This window comes from Perca fluviatilis, chromosome 13, assembly GCF_010015445.1.
Source record: "Perca fluviatilis chromosome 13, GENO_Pfluv_1.0, whole genome shotgun sequence".
Classification (NCBI taxonomy): Eukaryota; Metazoa; Chordata; class Actinopteri; order Perciformes; family Percidae; genus Perca; species Perca fluviatilis.
Window position 1 is genome coordinate 18,507,716 of NC_053124.1, and position 23,008 is coordinate 18,530,723.

The window sequence follows — 23,008 nt, forward strand, 5'->3', positions numbered from 1 at the left end:
TGTGTGTGTGTGTGTGTGTGTGTGTGTGTGTGTGTGTGTGTGTGTGTGTGTGTTGTGTGTGTGCCCCAACTGCCTCTGCTCAAGATCAATGCCAGTGGCAAGGATGCAGAAAAAAGACAGTAGAAAGAAAGTAAGGAAGAGAGGAGCTGGTAAGACAGTGTGAGGGGAAAGGGTGGAGCAGGGATGGGTGATAAATAAAGAGGAATGGAAAGGAGAGAAATAGAGGGGGAATGTGAATAAGTGAAACACGGTTAGAGGAGGATTGGAATGTGAGGCAAGATGAAGATGGGCTGACAGGTGGAGAAAGAATAAAAGGATGTGCAAGGAGTTTGAATAAAAAATAAGGAGAGATTGTGGGATAAAACAAGAAACAGGGCCAAAGGGACAAAGAAAGTGGGGAAAAAGTGGGAAAATGACAGACGTAGATAGAGAGAGAGAAGGTGTAAAATGGTGTCAGCCAGCCTGAGGTCCTTGGTGATGGATGGAAGCCAATCCATGGCCGTCCCATCCTTCATCTGACAGAGACAGAGCAAGCAACCATCCTGTAGTGCACAAAACCTCCTTACACTATCAACTGATACGTGTATGTGCCTAACCGCTCTGTCCAATTTATATGGAACAGCATTTACACGTAAACAACATGGAACACACGCTTTACTGCATGCATGTTAGACAAATGCTAAACACACACAAAGACCAACAATCATCTCTTTGTCTTTTCATGGTGTCCCGAATGACCCTCATTCAGCTCCAGTTATAAACTGTCCATGAACAGATATTCTATTTCTCTCCAAACACATGATGTCAAACACCTGACCGCATAAACACATGATGACCGTATTAACATTGATAGAACACTGACTTACTGTCTTGTGTTTTTCTCACGTTACAAAAACAAAAATGTGCAAGAAGAGATTAGTTCTTGCTTGCTGTCTCCACAAAAAAATGTTGACGGCAAAGATGCCTGGAGAGGAAAACAAAGACAGAGATGCAGACAAGGACAAAGGCTTGCTCGTATATGCAGAAAGTCACACAGGTGAGTCCAACAGAAAGGTAGACGGAAAACAGAACACGGAACAGATCTTACACAAAGAAACTGGTATTTTTCTCAAAAAGACAAAACACGAGAGGGCTGCACAGAATACAAATAAGGCTCAGTATATGCGTAAGTGTGTTTATGTGTGAGCTTAATGTGCATCTATGAGTGTGTGTGTGTGTGTGTGTGTGTGTGTGTGTGTGTGTGTGCCCTCCCTGCAGTGCTTTAGCCAGCAGAGTGTGAGAGGATCCTCCCCCCAGGTGACACTCTAGCATCCCACCCCTGCAGTGTGTGTGTGTGTTGTGTGTGTGTGTGTGTGTGTGTGTGTGTGTGTGTGTGTGTGTGTGTGTGTGTGTAGGTCTGCTGCATCAGCAGCGCTTTACACCAAGGAGAAGCGACAGTCTATACACACCCTGTTAACTCACCCATGTCTACTGTCCATCACCTCACCTCACCTCACCCCTCCACGCTCTCTGCATGCTGCTGATCATTTGGCTGCCGTAAGATCACAGCTCCTTCATACATGGCACGTGCAAACCACATTTCTGGCACTTAAAAAGGTGTTACAAGTTGCATATGTGTCGCATATCAAAAATGAAACCGGACTTCCGATGAAGCTTCTGTTACAGAGAGGATGTTGCTACTTGCCCCACCCAGTCCTTGGCATCACTCCATTTGTAGGTAGTCCAACACCAGAGTCTGACATGGACCTGGAATCAGCAGAACTTGTGGGCACGCTTTCTTGCTGGGAGTTAGACGATAATATCGATACCACTCTGTACGGAAAATATGAAACTACAGCCTGAAGCCAGTTAGCCTAGCTTAGCGTATAGACTGGAAACTGCGGTAAACAACAAGCCTGGCTCTTAGCATGCTTTAGAGATGCTGCATGGATTTTGTTAGCTTGTAGAATTTTGCTTCCTTTTGTTGCCTTATCTGGACAGAGCCAGGCTAGCTGTTTCCCCCTGCTTCCAGCCTTTGTGCTAAGCTAAGCTAACTGTCTCCTGGCTGTAGCTTCATATTTAGAATACAATCATGAGAGTGGTACCAATCCTCTCATCTTACAAAAAACTATTCATTTAAGCATGTCTATTCTTAATCTTGGAAATAGTAGATTGATAGAACAATCCCAACTCAAGAGTTACTCACTAGCTTTTTATGCCAAGCTCCATCTTCATGACAACTGATCAAACTCTGAATGGAGCTTTAATCTTTTCCTACACAAGAAGGCAATGACAGTGTACCAGAATGCAAGTCATCTCAAACCCTCTCTCACTCTCTCTCTCAGTTTTAACACCAGGTGAATACATAACAACTTGTGTTATGCACAATCCTGGGAAGAGGGACTCTGATTTCCTGTTAGAGCTTCCCTGAGGCAATCTCAGTTAATCGCATCCGCAGTGTTTACTTGCCTTAAACACGCCACACTCTCCCTCAACCCCCCTCTCTCTCTCTCGCTCCGTCAGACAGCAGCACAGAGGTGAGGTCTGTCTCTGTGCTGTGGAGTTACACAAACTGCAGAATAGTCAAACACAAGCTGAACACCCTGTTATCCTTGAGAAAATTGCTAAGGGCCACATTGATTTGATGACAGTGTGTGTGTACTGTATGTTTGAAAGAGGTAAACAATCGTGTAACGTGTGGTAAGTGGAAACTGATGTGTAGGCAAGTGTGCCTGAAGTTGTGTCCAAGCTGTGTGTCCAAATAGGAGGGCTCAAATATTTGTGTGAATAACCTGCACGTGTGTGTGTGTTTTGGCTGTGTGTGTGTTTCCGGGCAGGATCAGGCAGGATTTCAAAAACTGTAGGTCAAGACAAACAAGTCTGGCGTTAACAATGTGAGAGGTGTTGCTCGCAAAGAACACACACACACACACACACACACACACACACACACACACACACACACACACACACACACACACACACACGTGAGATTCTTGAGCTTGGTATGCTTACATAATGAGGTCAGCTGTTTCTCAAAGGTGTTGTTTCTTGCCATTAATAAACATTAATTAAGTAGTGTTATATTTAACATTTTATCTGAGCAGAACATTTGGTGGTTTCCCTGCTTTGAATAAGCTTTTCCTGATCTTGCTGGGGTGTGAAAAAATGTGTCATCTATCTTTTTTCTTTAGCTGGTTTTACTGTGGGAATTTGCATTTCAGAGCAGAACGCAGCTCTAAACCTGTTGAAGATCCGTAAACTCTGTCAAGTGGATCCTTTGAAGATTGTGTACTTGTGTCCCTTCAGAAGAAGAGACACTTTGGGTGCTGTACCAGAAATGGGATTTCAAAAATCATAACAAGTACCCCTTACGCCGTACAGAATAAATGAAAAATCAATCCTGCGAGGGTCGGGGAGAGCGAGAGGAGCACCAGCAGTAACCCAAATGACGCACTGGAGATCAATATGCCTTTTGTATTATTAGAATTGCTGTCTTATTTTTTATTCTCTTCATTTGTCATACCTGTAATCTAAGAGGGTTTTTTCCTACTTTCCTCTCCGATCTTTACAAGCAGATGAGACAAGACGTTTTCAGCAACCGCCCCTAAATTGGCTGGATTGAATAAGAGCAAAGTTAATGACCATTTCTCCACCAGCAGCTAGTTCTCACGTTCGTTCAAAAATGAAAGACCTCACAAAGAAAGTTGAAGCGCCTCTTAAGCATTTCCTCTTTCTTAGCCAAAACCCCCACATGCATGTTAAAAACCCACATCTTCCTAAAGCTAAAAGTAACTTTAAGCTGAGCAATGCAAAAACTAAGCAGAGGCCAACTCGTCCATGAAAGATTTACATATTAATTTGTATGCAAACTACTTCAGTGACGTTATGGGGGATATTTAGACCACAGCAAACACCATAAAAACATAGAAATTCAATTCTGTAAAAATCCCATCCTGTCCAGCACAGCAGGAACTCCATTTGAAAGGGAAAACCATAACATCTGTTCCAGATCAATGAAAGAAAAAAGCCTCTTTCCGACAACAGAACATAACAGTATTTTCCATTTCCAGAATCCTGCTCAATCTGACGCAAACTTGACATTTAACAAACATTCTTTGGTAGTCACAGCAACACGCGCTTCCTCCAGACTCAATCCTTGACCTAAATTTCCCAAGGTGTGTGTCTCACAGATGGACAGGGGTGTCAAACAGGGCATGCAGGGTAATTGCAAAACCTGAGGTGCAGAGTCAAACACTCTACTGTTTGCCTACCAATGATGGGGATGGGGCTCTTGCTTGTTAAAGCCTAAGTGAGTGTGAAATGCATGTAGTCTGCCTAAAGACATCTTGACAGCCTATGATGAAACTCTACTTTCACAGCAGTCAGACACAGTGCGAATATTATATGTTATCCCTTCAGCAGCACGGCCTTCATGCCCAGTATAGCAGCATCTCTGTGTTCAGTCTACACACATTATGACCAGTCATAATGAGTGCACAATAACAGGCAGCGGTTCAGTCCCTCCTGAATAGGGAACAGTTCTGTCATGCAAATAAAAAAGTCATTTTAGCATAAGGTTCTATGACTCATATTACTACATCAAGAATTGAGTCCAATTTAAATAGTTTTACTCTAAAATACTTCTTGAAAGCTTCTGACAAACACACAAGGTGTAGTTCAATGCTTTGGGAAATACACGTATTTACTTTCTTGCTCAGTTGGATGAGAGGATCAATAAGAAGCTGGAGCCAGGAGACGGTTTAAGCTTAGCATAAAAACTTAAAAGTCACAAATGAACACTTTATATCTATAATGTTTAATCCTAGTTGTGGTTTTACCAGGGGTTAATTGCTGGACTGTTTATTGGTCAGAAGCGGTGACTTCCTGGAGTCTCTGCTGGTTGCTTGGCAACCCAAAGGTGAAAACAAAAAACACAACTTGTCGTTTTTACGATTTGGGTTAATTAGAGCAAGTTAAAAAGATGCTGAAAGGCAGATTTTTTTTTACCTTTGATAAGCCCCAGCAAGCTGTTTCCCCAGTGTCCAGTCTTTATGCTAAGCTAAGCAGCTGTTGGCTCCAGCTTTCCATTGAACAGAAATAGTCTCTCTCTCCGTGAGAGCGGTAAATCCCAAAATGTTGAACTGTTCCTTTTACAAAATAATGTTGCTCCTTGATGATGAAGCAGACACCGGCCCTATCTGGTAACACGTAACATTAATAAACAAAACTGACCAACTAAATCATGAGTTTGGCTGTAATAAAACACAATACAAACACTTAAGCAGTGTTTTCATAGCTGGCTCAGTGTGGATGAGGCTAGAACCTCCTATCCAAGCTGGATGGGGAAACGTTTGGACAGCTTGAGTGTGATTCTTTCAATTAAGGGATGTGTGAACAAAAGGCTAGCCATATCAACCCAAAACAAACTCTCCTTGGACTTGGTGCAGTTTGCAGTAAAGTCCTCAGAGAACGCTCACGGCCCTTTTGCTCCTCACTCATTTCCCTTCTTACGTGCAACAGCTGCACATACCCAGCTTTGTCTCCATCCAAATACCAGCATTAGCAGCATGCTATGAATATTCTGAAGTTAAAACTGTCACAAAGCATTTGCCCTGCTGTCCTCTTACATTTGCCGCCACACAGTCAATCACTGATAGAGTGACAAAGATGAAGTTATACACAGACATCCAGTTCTGTCTCTTTGACATGTGTGTGCTGCTCTGCAAAACCCTGCAAGCCACTGCCTTATAAACACAATACAATGACATGAAAACAAGGAAGGGTGAGCATTTAGGCATTTCTTTTTAGCATCATTTGGATCAATTTGTTTCCATGCTGGTCTGGACAGAGGGGTATTTCAAGAACTCTATACTCATTTTAGGCACAGTTACAGATTCAGGATTTAAAGCTCAACTGCTGTCAGTTTCAGCAGAGCAGTGGGTATTTATTCACCATGCTCCTATTAAAAGATGTCAGGCCCATGCCAGTTTTTATTAATGGTTAGCCTAAAACACGAGGAAGTGCAGCAAAAGCAAAGGGAAGCTAAAACAAAGTGCAAATTGTGTTTGCTGAGGCGAATGTCAACTTCTGTGAAAGCCAGTCTGCTGCAGTGTAGATGGCCTGCCAACAGCTCCTATTCAACAACTGAACACATCAACACAGACTGAGGGAGGGGGTTTCTATTGGTGGCATTTGGCTCTGTGTGTGTGTGTGTGTGTGTGTGTGTGTGAGGGGGGAGGGGGGGTAAAAGAGAGAACCCTAGGAGAGCTGACAAGAGTGTGAAAAAGGGTGTTCATGTATTTGGCAGGTGAGCAGAGAGGAATTTCAGATTCACAATTACAGAGAAAGACGGTTGTAGAACAGTGTGTGTGTGTGTGTGTGCCTCTGCTTCACCAAGCATCACATTTATGCACATACAGTATGTGTGTTTGCTCATGTGTGCACGCCAGCTCTACGCTATAAGGAAGGAGAGGCCATGTACTTGTCAGTGCCAATGAGACAATGTCTGAGGTTATCCAGAGGGCTCAGCAACATCCACACATGACCCTCCATACAGTGTAGGTATATATGTATGTGTGTGTGTGTCTAAAACCAGTCAATCTGTCACCATGGGCGAAGTTGATTTGCATCTCAAAAACAAGTACAGACATATCTTGCTGTCATGAAGATTGAATAGTTTTCCAGTGTGCCTTCAAAAAAAAAAAAACATGAAGAAGAAAGCCAAACCACAACTGCTGTCACACACTGTAAACAAGGAGATACAGACAAGAAGGAGATAATAAAGACATTTTTATCTCACTACACCTAATATAAGTCAATTAATATCATGTGAAAATTAAGATTTGTGCTCATGGAAATGTGAAAGTAGCACCAAGGTTATTGAGTTATATTTAATTAAAAAAAAGATACTTCTTCATGCAGCAGCCAAGGAGATTGGAAAATGTACATGATGCTACAGACTACTGCCAATATTGCCCAAATGAAGAACGGAGAGGAGAGAGAGAGAGAGAGAGAGAGAGAGAGAGAGAGAGAGAGAGAGAGAGAGAGAGAGCTGCTCCCAAAAGATTCAAGTATCACGCAGCATCAACATTCCCGGCACTGTATATGAACAGGACACGAAATATTTTGGTGTAAGGCAACAAGTCTCTGTTTCAGCTTCGCTGTCACCGCTACTCACATTTGGTTTCACTGCGAGCAACGAGTCTGCCGCAGTCACAACTACACAGCACACTCTCTGTTTAGTTTCCCAACGCGTCCTCCACACACACACACACTCATCCATTCTCAGGCCAGCTGCAGCAGTGATATAAAAAATAAACAACCGCAGGAACACAACACAACTTTTACACAGAGGCGTGAAGACATGAAACAAGCGCTTACCAGAGACTATCTGCATTCAGCGGCTGGTTGAACAGAAAAGTGTCTGGATTTGTTTGGTGCGCGTGTATCCTTCGTCTAAAGCTTCCGGTGCTGCATTAAAGAGATGAGAGAGTGAAGTAGCCTGAGGAGGATACTACACACAGACAGCTATGCGACTCGTTCTTCAGCCTGCGCACATTTCTGGACGTGAGAGACACGGAGCTGTTCATTTCAGTCTGCTCCGCTCTGAGCTCCGCCAGGCAGCAGCAGGACGCTGGTGGGAGGAGGAGTGCTAGGGAGCTGCCGCGGCGCGAAGCTCCATGGGAAATGTATTTCACGAGTATTAAAGCTTGACTGGCTTTCGGTAGATGTGCTAGGTCACTTTTTGTATTGTAAATGATGTCCGTACACACGTAGGCCTACTGTATAATAATTTAATAAGGAATCATATACAAAATAATAATAATGGTAAACTTAATATTGTATTTGAATGCATCTATATTCAATATAATAATGTGTAGGTGAATAGTTAAGTTATAGATTTTTTTTAAATTGCACACATATATAACAGCATAAAACCATTTGTGACAGGAAATGTCAAAAAGCCACAGGCTCGCCTCAACTCAATGTAAGAAAAAACTACTAAAACTAAATTTATACTTAATTTAATACTAACTAATAGCCTAATACATCACGGTTTAGCAAAATAGAAGGAGATACACAAAATGAACAGAGGAGTTCACCAAATCAGCTGACAATAATGAAGAAATATGAAATGTATAATATGAAATGATATACAATGTATAATAATAAAGTCAAATACAAAAACACTGAAAAAAATAGCAATGTTATTAACAAAACGTATTTTTCTAAAGTATGCGCTAGGGTCTGAGGGTGTGGTAGCTTATAGATTGTAAAGCTTCTTGAGGCGGATTGGATTTGTGATTTTGGGTTACAGTATATAAATTAAATCGACTTGACTATTAAGTATGTTTTAACAAACGTTATAGTTTTTCATGTGTTATATACGAACCACCAAAAGATCTGCACAGTTCACACAAGCAGCTTTTAACAGAGCAGACTGCCTTGAGGGAGATCCTTTTTTTTTTCTCACCGGTAATGATTCCATGATTTATGACTAACATGTTTTGTTATATTTCACATGTAGCCTAGTTAGAAGCATAACAACTGATGTTTTATTTATATCAGTCTTCTATCAGTGATTTGTGTTCTTCACACTCCTGGGGACACCCTAAGGACTTCTGGGACTTCCTTTAGGGAGACAGAATTTGAATAACGAGTGGTGTAATGAATGCAGTAGTACCAAAGTGCTACGTCCCTGCTCACTATTAGTCTCAAGGGGGAAATACCTTTGCTCCAACAGTAAATGCATTGGTAGCCTATTCCAAAAAAAGGCCCTGGGTGTTACTTCTCACAAATCTTACATTGTTACATGTTATACATGTTACGATCTTTCTAAATTCATCCTCTAATCAAAGCGTCTATAATCCATATTCACACTTAAACTGGATGTAACCCAACATGTGAATACTGTAGCAGATATGAACTCTGAACTGTGTTGTGACACATTGAACCATGTTACCCATCACTTTGACAATTACATGTTTACACCAAGTAGTAAAAGCAACACTGATAGCAGCATTACGGTAATAGTTTTAAAAGGGACACAAGCAGAACATCCTGAACACCAGTGCCTTGTTGTAGGATCATTTTCAGAATGACAATGGACATTTCATAAGTTATTATTGTGCTCAGGCAGAGAACTTGATAAATGAAATCCTGCACTAAGACAATACCTCTACTTTCTTTGAGGTCAAACATCCCCTTGAGCATTAATTGTTTCAGAATGCTCTTTCCCCCACTTTCTTAGTGCTGGACTTACAGTAAAACTGTGTGTGTGTGTGTGTGTGTGTGTGTGTGTGTGTGTGTGGGTGTGGGTGTGTGTGTTTGGGAAGTGTATAGGAAATGCTTCTGCCCCTCAATAGCGGTATGTCTAAATTTAGAGCCCTGTGCCTCCACTGTCCGACTGTCACAGGCTGCGACAGACTGTCGGCCACTCAGGAAAGAGACTTGAGGCGTGTTGAAGTAAGGATAAACTGTGTGAGCTCGGGTGGGCTGATCTGAGAATAACACATTTGTTCTATGCCTTGAAAACAGGGTGACTATAAATACACAGCTATACTGAACAGAGCTGAAGGAAGTGCAAATGCAATGTGCAAAGTTTTATTGTTTTTATTTTCATAGATTAGTATGCAATGTTCTTTCTCTCTTTTTTTCCAAAATAAGTTTAAAAATAATTGGACCACTGAAATGTAATTGTCAGTTTATTAGGAAACTATACTGAACTTACATGTATTATTATTCATGCTGACAAAATGTGGCCAAGAGATAAACACACAGTTATACTCTCCACTGTGAAAATCAGATTTGAAAACCTTCCCTTTAAAATTACAAAACTGATTTAATGTCATGCAGCAAACTCCCCCATTATACATACACACACACACACACACACACACACACACACACACACACACACACACACACACACACAATTATTTCACAGAAGCAATTCTGCCATGATTAAATTTAACTTAAGTGCTAACACAGTCAAAATGTAAATGCATTTCCATTTCTGATTTCTGTTGTTATATCTGACAGGCTTTTGACCTTTTTTCATCTGCTGAGTGCAGGAAGCAGTCCCTGGAGACCATTTCCCATCTTCCCTGTTTATTTGATTATGAGATGTGTCTGTTTGATTGTCTTTTTGGAGAGCAGCATCTCCTTTATTGACTTAGTGCAGTGACAGACCCCCACGCTCGTCTTCTCCTAACATAATTCTGCTCGGTGACATCGTTTGTCAGATGATTACTGCAATGTGTCACAGTCGGTTTCCTTCGGAGTTTGCTAACGAGCTTTGTCATGGCATTGTGAACGAGATGGTGCTGTTTACACACTGCTAACCAATATAAAGGCTGTTCATCTTACTACAAGTGGTATTATTAAACTATTACTGTGTGCTTAAATAGACACCTATAGGAGAGAGCAGGAATGTGGTTGTACATCATTGATGCCTGCAGAATCCCCAATAGTACGATCAAAACACTGTCTCACCTTCTCTAGACCCCATGTTAGAAATGGATTTACACATGAGGCGTGCAGCATTTAATGTCCATAAATGTCATGCCTCACCTCACATATGTTTAAGCACAAACTCTGAAAGTGCAAATACAAGATCATCACAGAAACTTACATGTTTTAGGCCTGCATGGCTCAAACAAAACCCACTGTTTATTTATCTGTGCCTATTACTAACATTTTGTACCTTATTAATGTCCCAGTCAAGTGCATCACACTGGGGAGTTATTTATCCTCTGGCCCCCTCTAGCGGCCCACGCGAGAAGCGCCAATCTCTGTCGAGGTTAGAGGTCAAAACAGAAAACATGGCGGCTTCCAGTAAAGCGACCGTGGTGTTGAAGGCTGTGAAGAAAATAGCGGTTCAGTTTTGTCCCTTTGAGTCTAATGTCCGTTCCACGCGGTAAGAAGTGTGTGTTAAATGTCTTGTTGTGTCGGAGAGTGGTTTTTGTGTGACTGGACTGTGGATAACAGCCGTAATTTGACAATGAGGCGACATTGTTTCCCAAGAGCAGACAATAGTATCAGCTAGTTCAGCCTTTAGGCTGCGTTTTATGTAGCTAATAACTTGTTATTGTCTAACTAGGATGATTGAAGAAGTGTATACATGTGGTTGTGAACAGTTACGTGTTAAATACACACGACACAAGGATTTACCTTACTTAGTTTCCCTACAGTAACGTTATCCCTAATATATTCCCTGTTGAGGGAAAAGACCTATGTTTTAGTTCAGCCATTATACCTATGTGCCATACTGAACTACACAGTATACGACTTTGTCTGAAATTTAGTCTAAACGTCTTCAATATTTGGTCTGAAAAAAGTTAGACTGCTCATGTTAGCCTTGGGCTGAGCTATGTTGGAATTATAAGATAACCAAACTTCATGAACCAATAAGAATGTAATAAAGGTGTAACCTCTCCCACCCATTAGGGTGCAACAAAATGCAGAGGAGGGTCAGACGGATCAAGCACAGTCTGAACAGGTGAAGGTCTAATCAAGCAAACTAAGTGTAAACACCTGTGTTTGTTCGGGTGTCTAAGGCCATTATTCACCAATTTTAGTATTAATGAATAATGTTATACTCCTACACAATGTGAACAACCATTGTGTTTATTATCTGCAATGCAGCAGATGAAGAAGTATTCAGATAGTCTATGTTACTTAAGTAAATGTAGCAATACCACATTGTAAAATACTTCAAGTTGAAGTGCAAAGTAAATATTCGAGAATAATACAAGAACCTCAAAGTGATTCCCAACCACGGGTACTTGTACACCAGGGGGTACTTATGCTTGTGGAGCAGCTCAACTAATTGAAATTATGATTTGATCAAAAGAACAACTAAACACTACATGTGTGCATGAAATCTAGTCAGCAAGCAAGCAGAGAGGGTTAAATGGGTAGCTAAAAGTAATGGATAAATGGTAGAAATAAATAGCTACAAGTAATGGATAAATGGTAAAAATATTTAGCCAAAAGTAATGACTAAATGTTTGAAATAGTTAGCTTAAAGTAATGAAGAAATGGTAGGAATAAATAGCTAAAAATAATGACTAAACTGTTCAAATGATTAACTAAATTGTTATCCAATACCTTTTTAGTTAATCATTTTAACTGTTGAGTTCAAATAGTTCGCTTAAAGTATTGCATACAGATGAAATGGTTACCTAAAAGTAATGGTTATAGTTAAAAAATTCAGCTTCACTCCAAGTAGTAGTAGTAGTAGTAGTAGTAGTAGTAGTGGTAGTTGCTGACCAAACCAACCTTAAAGGTCCCATGACACGGTGCTCTTTGGATTCTTTTATATAGGCCTTAGTGGTCCCCTAATACTGTATCTGAAGTCTCTTTCCCGAAATTCAACCTTGGTGCAGTATTACAGCCACTAGAGCCAGTCCCACAATGAGCTTTCCTTAGGATGTGCCATTTCTGCGTCTGTAGCTATTGAGGAGGAGAGAGGGGGGTGTGTGGCCTTGACCAACTGCCACTTTGCTCATTTGAAAGCCATGATGTCACTCTCTCATGGGTGGGCCAAATTCTCTGGGTGGGCAAAGCAGAGAAAGGGGAGATAACCTTGCTCCTTATGACCTCATAAGGAGCAGATTCCAGATCAGCCCGTCTGAGCTTTCATTTTCTCAAAGGCAGAGCAGGATACCCAGGGCTCGGTTTACATCTATCGCCATTTCTAGCCACTGGGGGACCATAGGCAGGCTGGGGGAATGCATATTAATGTTAAAAAACCTCATGAAGTGAAATTTTCATGCCATGGGACCTTTTTAATATTGACCATTCAACAAGTATGAAAAAAATAACATTATCCCCTTTCATATAATGAATATTGGTAATTGATCAAGCAGTACGTGAGTTCATCTGACAGGGCTGTGGGGGTACCTCAGACCAAAAAGTCAGGGAATCACTGTTTTAATGAATGTACTTATTTACCTTCCATCACTGCAATATGCTCGTCATGCTCCACAGGGAGTTTCTGGCCATGGTGGGCTCAGAGAAGGCCAGAGCTACCAACATGAACTGTGAGGTGATATCAACAGTGAAACATGACAAGTCTGAACCCGTAGTGGATATCACTTATCGTAAGTATTACCTGACCACATTTAAATGTGTGGGAGAAGATCTTTAACAGTGAGACTTTATGAGGCAGTGTGATTGTGGCTGGAGTTTTGCATTTGCAGTTCAGATTCCTGGCATTGTTTTAATCCACTGAAGATATGTAGAGTCATAAAACTCATTAAGTCATGTTTTTTTTTTTTTTTTATCCCCAGGCCATCTTGTGTGGTTTTCTCAGGTGTGTGAACTAGTGTCACGTTTTTAAAGCTCAATTTCACTGCATATGTTTATACTGTATAGAGGGAAATTACATGTATATGCCTAAGTAATTATCTAAGAGAGGATTTTGAATTTGGCATCTGTAAAATCTCAAGCACATGATATTAAAGAAAATATTTAACACTGACACACTTGGGGAGTTTTAGCTATGAGAGACAGGCTGTGTCTCAAACCGCCTACTTGCACACTTCAAACACTTAGTTTTAAGTATATAGTGTTGATAATGCAAAAAGTCAGTGCACTGAAAGTACCCGGATGACCCCCTAAAAACGGTCAAAAAGTTCAGTGTGGAACGATGGACACTACACGAACAAAACGGGTGCCATCTTGACTACAAAGAGAAAGGGGGAGGGACCAGGGACGTCGACCGGCAGCTGATTGGACGAACGCGTCACGTGGGTCTGGCTTCTCCCGGAATTCACAACCGAGCATAATGGCTGCTCGTTCAGAATACCATCTCGTATTTTTACGAAAATAGTTCACCGAAACGTGTTTCTGAAAACATTTTGAGAGAGAAATAGGCCATGCAGTTGCTGAATCTGTCTTGTTTTTTTTGGTCGACAAAGGTCAGTTGAATAGATTTTCGTCCGATTTTGAGAGGCGGCGAGCTGAGCCGACTGCTCGTCATTTCCGGTAAGTGTTTTAACATAAGTGTTCCTTTTGGGACAATGCTAACCATCCAAAGTGGGCACTACGGCAGTAAGTGGTCAGTGCACATTAGCAGTGTACTGACGGAAGTATGCGGAATGAGACACAGCCATAGAGGTAAAGACAGATGGACAACAGCAGAGTTAAAAAAACAAAAAAACTAAAGGCATCTAATGCATCTGAACACTTAAATGACATTTTGACATAGTAATGTCCTCAGATTTGCTATTATTTATATATATATATACATACATACATACATACATACATACACATATCTACTTTCTTTAAATTGAACTATCTTAAGGTAACCTGAAGAGACTACAGACCCCTTTAGAGTTTATCCACCTAAGAAGTTTACTTGAGCCAGTGCTTGAAGACAACATTTTGACTTGTTTTAATTATTAATTACAGTACTAGGTCCAGATGGGTTTTATCTTTAAAAAAAAGTTCCTTGAGATGTTGTTTATGTTGAAAGATTTGAAAGGTGATTGTGTTGTGTACCGGTGGGTGTTATTGCTTGTTGATTAAACACAGGAGAAGTTAACTCTGTACATGCAGCACAGCCCCTAGTATATACAACTCAGGACTGTGTGATCTAGTCTTGGAAATTCATGCTGAAGTTGTTACTGCATGATGTTACTCACGCACAATGAGTCAAGTACTTCTCAAAAGTAGAAATGTCTGTCACAGGTCAGCAGAACATTGTGCAGATGCTGCACATTGTGTGTTACTCATCTTCTGCTCTGTTAACTTTTCACCTCTTTGCTTTTCGTACACCTTATACAGAGAGATCTGCGAATGTGTCGTCATGAGTCATCTCATTGTGTCTTTGTCTTTCTCTACTACAGTAGACGGAGAGAAGCTGCTGTTGAAGGGAGCAAAGTTGACCAGCAGCGAGATGCTGAGCGCATTTCAGTCTTTGTGCACAGCCAAGGATCCACAGGCAAAAGTTGCAGCAAAAAAATAATGATCCTCATGTCAAATATATCTGTGTTGGATGTATCTGTATTTAGCTGTGTATATTCTTGAATGTTTATTATTAAAGTATTTCATTTAAATGTGGCTGTCCTGGTGTGGATTGACCTTTGATCCACTAAAGCTATCCTGCATTGTTTGCAGGCATGATACGGAGTCAGTTCTCCCCTTATGCTTTCCTCTTGAGTCACACAATCCGAATTCCTCCACCATTTAGGAATCAAATCCTACCAGATGTCCTTTGCTGTCAACATGAACTTATATGCTGTCAAGTCGAAAACGTACTGCGCTCTCTTGTTCAGACGAAATAGTTTAGCCTCATCAGCTATGCTTATTTTATCCATATTAAAGACCTCAATTGAAATGCTTTAACTGCTGAAAACATTTGCTGTGATCAGTACAGGGTCATGGTGTGTCCTTGCATAATGTGCCATTTTCCTGATAAAAGAGATCATTCTAGTGTTTGAAAGAACATTATGCAAGCTCTAACCTTTGACACAGCAGGCTTAAATGTAATTTGGCACAGTTTTAGATGCATCCCCCCTCTGAGAAGAAAAAAACCCTTTAACCCAGGCACAAGTAGGTGAAATCCTGTCCCCTCTGCTAGCTACTTTCTGTTCCATTAGCATCTGTAACTTAATGGGTTTTCTCCATGGATGGATTATTATAACATTCATTTATTTTGGCATAGAAAATGTATTTTCATCAGTTTCTCTGACAAGCTGAAGCATGTTCCTGATGGGGTTTACCATTAATATTCTAATCTAAATAACTTTAATGTTAATGTCTTCTACTATACAAGTATAATTAGTACCACCTCCTATTAAGCCACCCACTATAAACTGTTTTATAATTTGTACCTAATGAGTAATTAATAAATAATGTATTAATGTATTATAGACCAGTTATGAGCACATTATGGATTATGAGATTGTAAAAGAATCACAATTGCTTGTATAATACAGTTATCAATGTAACCAATCCATTATTAAAAATAAGTGGTTAAACAATCTCGCCAACCCACGTGTTTAATGACATCATTGATTTATAAACCATTAGTAAATTATTTATTCACCATTAAAAAAGCCATTGGTAACAATTCATAACCCCAGGGGTTTTTAAATAAATAATGGTTAGCCTTCACCCACTACATCTCCCATGAGATTTTAACAGTGTGCCACTAGTTCATGCTAACATGCTAACAAAATATCTATTGTTTTGATTAAAATTACAATATTTTGAGATTTTCCTATGATGAGAAGTGACAGCCAATTTAGCTCAGAATATAAACAAAAAAACCTATGAAGATGATTCAGCTTTTTTTGGGGAAAAAACTAACTTTTTAAACACCCCTTCATGAGAAAAGCCATTTAGTTACACCTGCTAGTAGCAAGAGAGGCTGGAGGCAGGAAATCAACGCTCTATTATGTGACGTAGCATGCTGTGATTGGTTGCTACTGCGTCGCTTGACGTCGGGTTGACCCTTTAAAAACGAGTCTGTTCCCACATTGGAGGAGAGTTGCACCCAGAGTCACTCCGCAGGTTGTTGTTGAGGATATCACATCAGAAAAAAAGCTAAAATGGTTGAGAAATTTGTCGGGACGTGGAAGATGATTTCCAGCGAGAACTTTGACGACTACATGAAAGCAATTGGTAGGAGTGTGTGTGGGTTTAAGCTAGCTAGTTGAAGACAAATTACTATCAGGCTGTCATTTGCTAATTTGGAGTTAACGTTACTGTAACGTTACGTCTGTTGCCTTTTTGTCTAGCTAACTTTAGTAAGTTAACGTTAGTTAGGCCATCTAAAATGTATAACATTAAAGGGAATAATGGGGTTGCTTTGAAAAAGTCCAGTTGAATTAGCATATCTGATAACAAAATATTATTATTATTATTATTATTATTATTATGTATTTTACTCCTACGTGTGTTACTTATATTTAATGCATTTTGATGATCTTGCCCTTCCGCTGTGCAGGTGTGGGATTTGCGACCCGGCAGGTGGGGAATCGGACCAAGCCCAATTTGATAGTGACCGTGGACGATCAAGGGATTGTATGCCTGAAGTCACAGAGCACCTTCAAAACTACCGAAATCAAATTCAAGCTCAACGAGCCATTTGAGGAGATAACCGCAGACGATAGGAAGACAATGGTAAATGTGGTCTGAGGGCAGAACAAAGGGGGGAAAAAATAATCTGTCTTTTCTGTGCTGGAATTAACGGCTTGTCTGTCTCTTGTGTGTCCTGCAGACCGTGGTGACTCTGGAGAACGACAAACTTGTGCAGAAACAGAGCTGGGATGGCAAAGAGACGAATATCGAGAGGGAGATCTCAGATGGGAAATTGATAGCGGTAAGGATTTTGTTTCTCGTGAATTATTCTGGAACCGGGTAAATTGGTACCAAACTCTACTTTTGTAACGTTAAAAAGCCTTGTGTATGCAACCGTCTGTAAAGTAGTTTATCACTCATGAGCATCCTTGCCTTTTTTTATTTTTTATTTATTTATTTATTTTTTGATTCACAGGGTTTGATTTGTTAAGTTTTTAATAATAGTCTGCAAGTGTAATATGTTAATGATCGGTTATTCTCACCACTGTTGAGCCCACACTCCACTTGAGGGAATAAGGCAAACGTGTATTTTAAGATAAAAATAATGGATTAAAACGTCATTGTACTACAGGAGCTCCTAATGTAATGGGGGCACACTGTCATTTAATACTATCAAGACAAAAATAAGTATTCCTTATATGGAATAGAGTGCAGTTAGGCTATATTACAGAGGATTAAGAAATTAGAAGGACAAAGTCACTAAACACACACTGATGGATAGCTGCAGCCCAAAATCTTTCACAAACTCAAAACATATGCAGAAATTTATCTTCACCTTTTTAACAACTGCACCTCTTTTGAGCCTCAGACTGATCTCTGATCTCTCTCTTTTCCCACAGAAATGCATAATGGGAGACGTGATCGCAGTGAGGATGTACGTAAAGGAGGCGTGATGGGGATGATTGGCTCAGTTCAATGGGCGTAATACCAAACTAAAGGCGTGTTCTGCTCTTTCTATTCTTTATCTTCACTGTGTTGCCAAAATCACATTTATGTGCATCTGTTCTCCAACATGACACATTTGGTTTCATTTGGAATTGTTGTGATGATTTGAATAAAAATGAAATTTGTTGAAATGGCGTCTGAGTGAATTGAATGTAATTGTCGGTAAGTTAGTCTGCTGTTTATTTGAATGCTGTAACATTTTAAATCAATTATGACATTCTTGAAGCATTCCAATCATTGGGGCATGCTGAGCAATGCTGTGAAAATGTGCTCTAATGGCAACATACCATTTAATCTGACAAGCTGATTTCCTGACTTTCATGGTTTTATTCCCTTGCTTGGTGAATATTGTAATTTATTCCACATGCATCACTCTTTCCAGCTACTTTGGCTTTCATGCTTCCTTATTTAGGTCAGAGGACAAGCAGAAAAACCCAAACATATTCCCTGTTCAAAGGTCAAGAAGTAAAAGTCAGCCATCCCGATGATCTATGATGTGTGTTGGCAGGGACTCCTTGAGGAATGTGAACTAGTACTGAGAGCATCATGCAGAGAGGTCAGTGAGGAAATGTATCCCCTCTTCCTTTTTGGGAGGGCGAACATTTCCCATTGCACATGTACTTGCAGCTTTGTGTACATGTTGAAACTAAAAAGCATTATGGGTTGTCCCCACAGACGTCCCCTCCCTTTGGCCACTTGTCAAGTTTTTGAGTTTCTCTGTGTTGAGAGGGGGGTGGGGGGGTGGGGTTGTTCCAGAGCCGAAGGGCCACTTTCCCATGACAGGAAAGGGTAGACGATAGCACTGATTGGACCTAATGGCCAAAACAGCTGAAACAGGTGGAATTGTGGGCCAACTCTCTTGTTCCCTTCTGTGTGGACAATGGTACCGGCAGTAGTCAAGGACGCACTGTGTTTGAACTTTTGGGGAGATGCCAAGTGGATGAGATTATCACCGTGGATGGCTAACAAAGGTCACCAGTTGTATTAGTGTGTCATTGGCCATGTTTTTTAATGCCTCAAAGACTTTTCCCTTCTACAGCTAAAGAGCCATTTGGTAACTCAATTTGTTAACCCGACCCACTGCGAAATAACACAGTGATTTCCTTTATACACTAACACTTATCCCAGCTCCCTAGTGACCCCAAAAGCCCCAGGTTCACTGTGTCAATTGGCATTTTTGTGATTGTATTACTCTTAAATGTATTATGGAATTTGTACCACTAACGGTACAATATCTTATGTAATCTTGTAGCCCTGTCCTGTAGAGAGGCGCTGTGTCCATTTATTATTAAAGGCCTTCCTTTCTGCCATCCACCAAAAGTCTCTCTGTCGCCTCCAACTAGTTGAGAACGCAGCAGCATAGGCTTCTCACTGGTTTTAACAGACAACATTACATCACCCCAATCCTGGCTTCTCTTCATTGGCTCCTTGTTCGATTTAGAATTTACTGATCACTTTCAAAGCTGGCTCCAAAGCGGAGATGTTGACCCCATATGAGCAAGTTCGCCGCTTACGATCCTCACGTGGGGCCCTTCTGGCAATTCCAGAGTCGAGTCATTTTTTTTATTGCTCTTTGTTTAAATTTTTTGTTTTACTTATTGATTTATTACCTTTACCCTTTTTTTATTTGCATATTTTTATTTTCTCATTTTTATTTAGGCCTATGTCACAGTTGTGTTTTATGAAATTAGCACATACAAACTGGCATACAGGAAGTCTGGGCCCAGGTAGTGTTCTATTAAAGGAGTGTTGGTTGGTTTCTGGGTCTTCAAAATATATTAAAGCTGCCATCTACTGTATAATGTGCTGTGAGCACTTTACTTGGGAAAACAGGGTTCCCCCCAAAACGTTCGCCTGAACATGCCACACACTCACCATACATCCCATAATGGAATTCTGTTTTGTCTTTGTTGGATGTAAGGAAAGACAATCCTTAGTGTTGGCTGGACCACAAATCATCTTGCAGAGCCTTGAATGTGATGTTGCAACATGAATATTATGATGGCATTGCTTTTAATACATATCTGTAGTTAAAATGATTAGGGAAAAAAAAGCGTGGTTAGCACTGTTTCCTCATAGACCATTCAATAAACCTTTGCTGCGTTCATGCTGTGAATGCTTTGCACCCCAAATCATCGATGATCAAATTCATCTAAGGAGCTTCTGCTTTTATCTACTCTTGTCTGTGTGCATTCTGTTCAAAATGCTGGGTATTCTGTATGCGCACTATAAAAGGACTCTAAAAGCATGATCATTTTCTCACAGCCAGAAAGAAAAGATCACATCTGCTATGGATTCACTTACAGGTGCAGTGCTTGTGATCCGCAGGCATCTCCGCCGCTTTATTTGGATAACTGCAGGGAATGAGGCCGATCTCCACCTCCCTGTTTTATCTCCGACATCTTGATTTGATGGTCTATGGTGTCTCTTAATTAATTGAAAGTGAGGCTTTGTGCAAGTAACTCTCAGAGATGGTGTTTAAGCATTTTTTCCATGAGATGCATCTTCAATATTTGAATAAGAAGAAGCTGGACAGTATTAAAAAAATATATACAACCATAGATATTAACAGAGAGCATGAAGCAGAGATTCCCTCCGAACATGTGAAATAATACTCTGTAAGCCGAAGGCCAAACAGGATAGAAAGGAAGGTTTTCCACTGGAGAGAAAAGGTCCTGATCTTCCTCCGCTGCCGGCAAACCTCACATCAGCAGAGAGGTTGCAGAGCAATTAGGAAACTGTCCAGGAAGGAGCACTATAGTGTGAGTTATCTTTGAAAATAACTCACACAATGTAAATCGCTCGTAAAATTTGTTGTCTGCATGTGTGTGTGTGTATGTGTGTGTGTGTGTGTATTCACATGCCCGATAGACAAAGGTTCCTTGTTGACACTGGGGTTGTTTTGCGTCAAGAAAGATTGTCTTTGACTTTAGAAGAATGACCTCACATCCTTTGCAAAACATCTGGAAAGCTCCACTTGAGCTGCAGCACTGACACCCTTCCTCCACTTGTCCTTCACTTAAACTCTGTCAAACACCAGCACCTTTCATGTTTAAGTGGATCAACAGGGCTAAAGATACATGATGTACGAACTTTCATTCTCATGCAACATATGACTTCATTTTACTTTCCTTTATGTTGCACTACCAAATTACACGTGTGTATGGTGTGTAATGTGATGTCGTAAATTGTATTGTCACATGATAGATTGTAGGACCCCAGGAAGAATAGCTTTTAGCTTATGCTGAAGCTAATGGGGATCCAAATAAAACAAACAAAAACATAAAAAATGTGCTCCAGTAATCTGAGTAGACTTTCTATCATTTCAGTCAAGAGTGATTCACTTTTAATTGACTTATTTCCCATGGCTTGAGACACTTGCTAAATGCAGTCCCTCACCCATACTTTAATTCAGAGATGCTCACCTAGGGCACGATGAGTGAGAATGATGTGTAGACCATAGTGTCTGGGGCTGTAAATTTTTCAGACACAATAATCTAATCTTTAAGGCAGAGAACATAATTTTGGCTATTTTAATCAAAGATCACAGGAAATATGAACAACCAGGAAAGTTACGAACAAACTCAGGGACATTTTTTTTTTTTCACGTCTGAAGATATGAGGTTATTAGACAGACAAGAGTTTTAAAAAGTGAGAGATCATTTCCTTGTGTGATGAGACAACTTTGTTATTTAGTTGCGATGTTTGAATTAAGAAGACTCTACTTTAAAGTTTAAAGACTGTAACTGAATATGTCAGAATTACTTAATACAAGAAAAACGTCTGGGCTTGAGCTTCACAACAACTTGATGTCAGCTTTCTCATTGGGGCTTTATGTTGAGTCTGAACCACGTTGGTTTCAGGGAAATTCAACAAAAAAAGAAGAAAAACAGCAAAGATCCCGCACCACTCTTTGTGTTTTTCCACTTAGGTTTCTGCTGGAGGGTGGGGATGACCTTGGGATCAAGCCCCAGCCAGATACATCTTACTGACTGTAGGAGGGTTGCCGTGAATGCCTCCACATTGAACAAACATCAGTTTTACCTTAGTCTCGCATTGCCAGACCTTCCTCCAAAGGGCTGTGGAGGAGGGTCTGACGAGTCCACACAACATTCCTGGATGGGAGAAAAACGTGCTCTGGTTTATTGGCATTTTTTAAAACCAATCAATAAGCGCCAGACTCAATGACGGTGCCTCTTCAAAATAGCCTCGGGAAGGAACTTGTTTAGTGGAACATGTGTACGTTCAAAAGTTGTTTTAGTCGTACAACAGAAAACTAGACTATCGACAAATAGTCGCTAGCTGTCTGGATTTACCCTGCAGAGATCTGAGGAGCAGTTAAAGTCCTCATAAACTGACCGGAGTTTAGAACGCCAAAACAAAGAAAGCGGAAAGTGACAGACATTTGGCCGAATCCGACCTGATCCCGGAAATGAAACGTCGTCGATATAGACTAGTTTTACCCTTAATCCTCTCCACAGGACTTATGGCACCTATGCTGACCCAAGAACAGTCTCCAAGGGCAACCAAACAGCTGGGCAGAACTATGTCAGTTGAACTGTAGGGGAGGCTGGTTGCCACGCAACAAGCTTTCTTTCCACTTTCCACTTTCCACTGATCCTCGCAATCCAGTTGTACTCAAGAGCTAACTCTGATTTCATCAACAAGTCTCTGAATGTTGTGCAAGCTGTGCCCTGTCTGGTCGCACAGAGGCTGGCCGTTTTATTATCTCCCCAAAACACTCACAGAGACATGTCTGGGATTCCAGGATGGGACTCTGTTTTGGATCAAAGATTGCAGTGTAGAGCTCTGGATTAAATCCAATCAATCCCAAACTTTTAAATGAGCAGTTACTCATATTTCAACACATCTTTATTTATCACATATCAGCAGTCATTGGTGCTTAGTTCTGCATCTGATGGGCACAATTAGTCTTTTCCACCACATACATACAGTACATACTTGCTCTATAGGAATAAAGTCC

The 23,008-nt window shown here is 40.6% G+C and overlaps 3 protein-coding genes across 4 annotated transcripts in view; 2 read left to right on the plus strand and 1 right to left on the minus strand.

The window, feature by feature from the left end:
• The window catches only part of pag1 (phosphoprotein membrane anchor with glycosphingolipid microdomains 1), a 49,758-nt gene extending 42,140 nt beyond the window's left edge, over positions 1-7,618 (minus strand). For both annotated transcript variants that reach the window (XM_039819615.1, XM_039819614.1), the window contains exon 1: positions 7,363-7,618. The gene's annotated coding sequence lies outside the window, so the exon portion shown is untranslated. The remainder of the gene's footprint in view (positions 1-7,362) is intronic.
• A 3,130-nt stretch (positions 7,619-10,748) lies between these two features.
• Positions 10,749-15,325, plus strand: mrpl53 (mitochondrial ribosomal protein L53). Its single transcript, XM_039819617.1, has 3 exons — positions 10,749-10,900; positions 12,976-13,088; positions 14,841-15,325. The coding sequence occupies exons 1-3, from the start codon at positions 10,806-10,808 to the stop codon at positions 14,957-14,959; spliced, it is 327 nt and encodes a 108-aa protein (XP_039675551.1). The 5' UTR covers positions 10,749-10,805; the 3' UTR covers positions 14,960-15,325.
• A 1,134-nt stretch (positions 15,326-16,459) lies between these two features.
• On the plus strand, positions 16,460-18,034 carry fabp4a (fatty acid binding protein 4a). Its single transcript, XM_039819616.1, has 4 exons — positions 16,460-16,620; positions 16,946-17,121; positions 17,219-17,320; positions 17,919-18,034. The coding sequence occupies exons 1-4, from the start codon at positions 16,548-16,550 to the stop codon at positions 17,970-17,972; spliced, it is 405 nt and encodes a 134-aa protein (XP_039675550.1). The 5' UTR covers positions 16,460-16,547; the 3' UTR covers positions 17,973-18,034.
• The last annotated feature ends 4,974 nt before the right edge of the window (positions 18,035-23,008 follow it).

Coding starts and splice junctions, on each gene's coding strand:
- fabp4a (XM_039819616.1), top strand. CDS start 16,548: ATGGTTGAGAAATTTGTCGGGACGTGGAAGATGATTTCCAGCGAGAAC. Junction 17,122..17,218: donor CAGACGATAGGAAGACAATG/GTAAATGTGGTC, acceptor TGTGTCCTGCAG/ACCGTGGTGACTCTGGAGAA. Junction 17,321..17,918: donor CAGATGGGAAATTGATAGCG/GTAAGGATTTTG, acceptor CTTTTCCCACAG/AAATGCATAATGGGAGACGT.
- mrpl53 (XM_039819617.1), top strand. CDS start 10,806: ATGGCGGCTTCCAGTAAAGCGACCGTGGTGTTGAAGGCTGTGAAGAAA. Junction 10,901..12,975: donor TCTAATGTCCGTTCCACGCG/GTAAGAAGTGTG, acceptor CATGCTCCACAG/GGAGTTTCTGGCCATGGTGG. Junction 13,089..14,840: donor CGTAGTGGATATCACTTATC/GTAAGTATTACC, acceptor TCTCTACTACAG/TAGACGGAGAGAAGCTGCTG.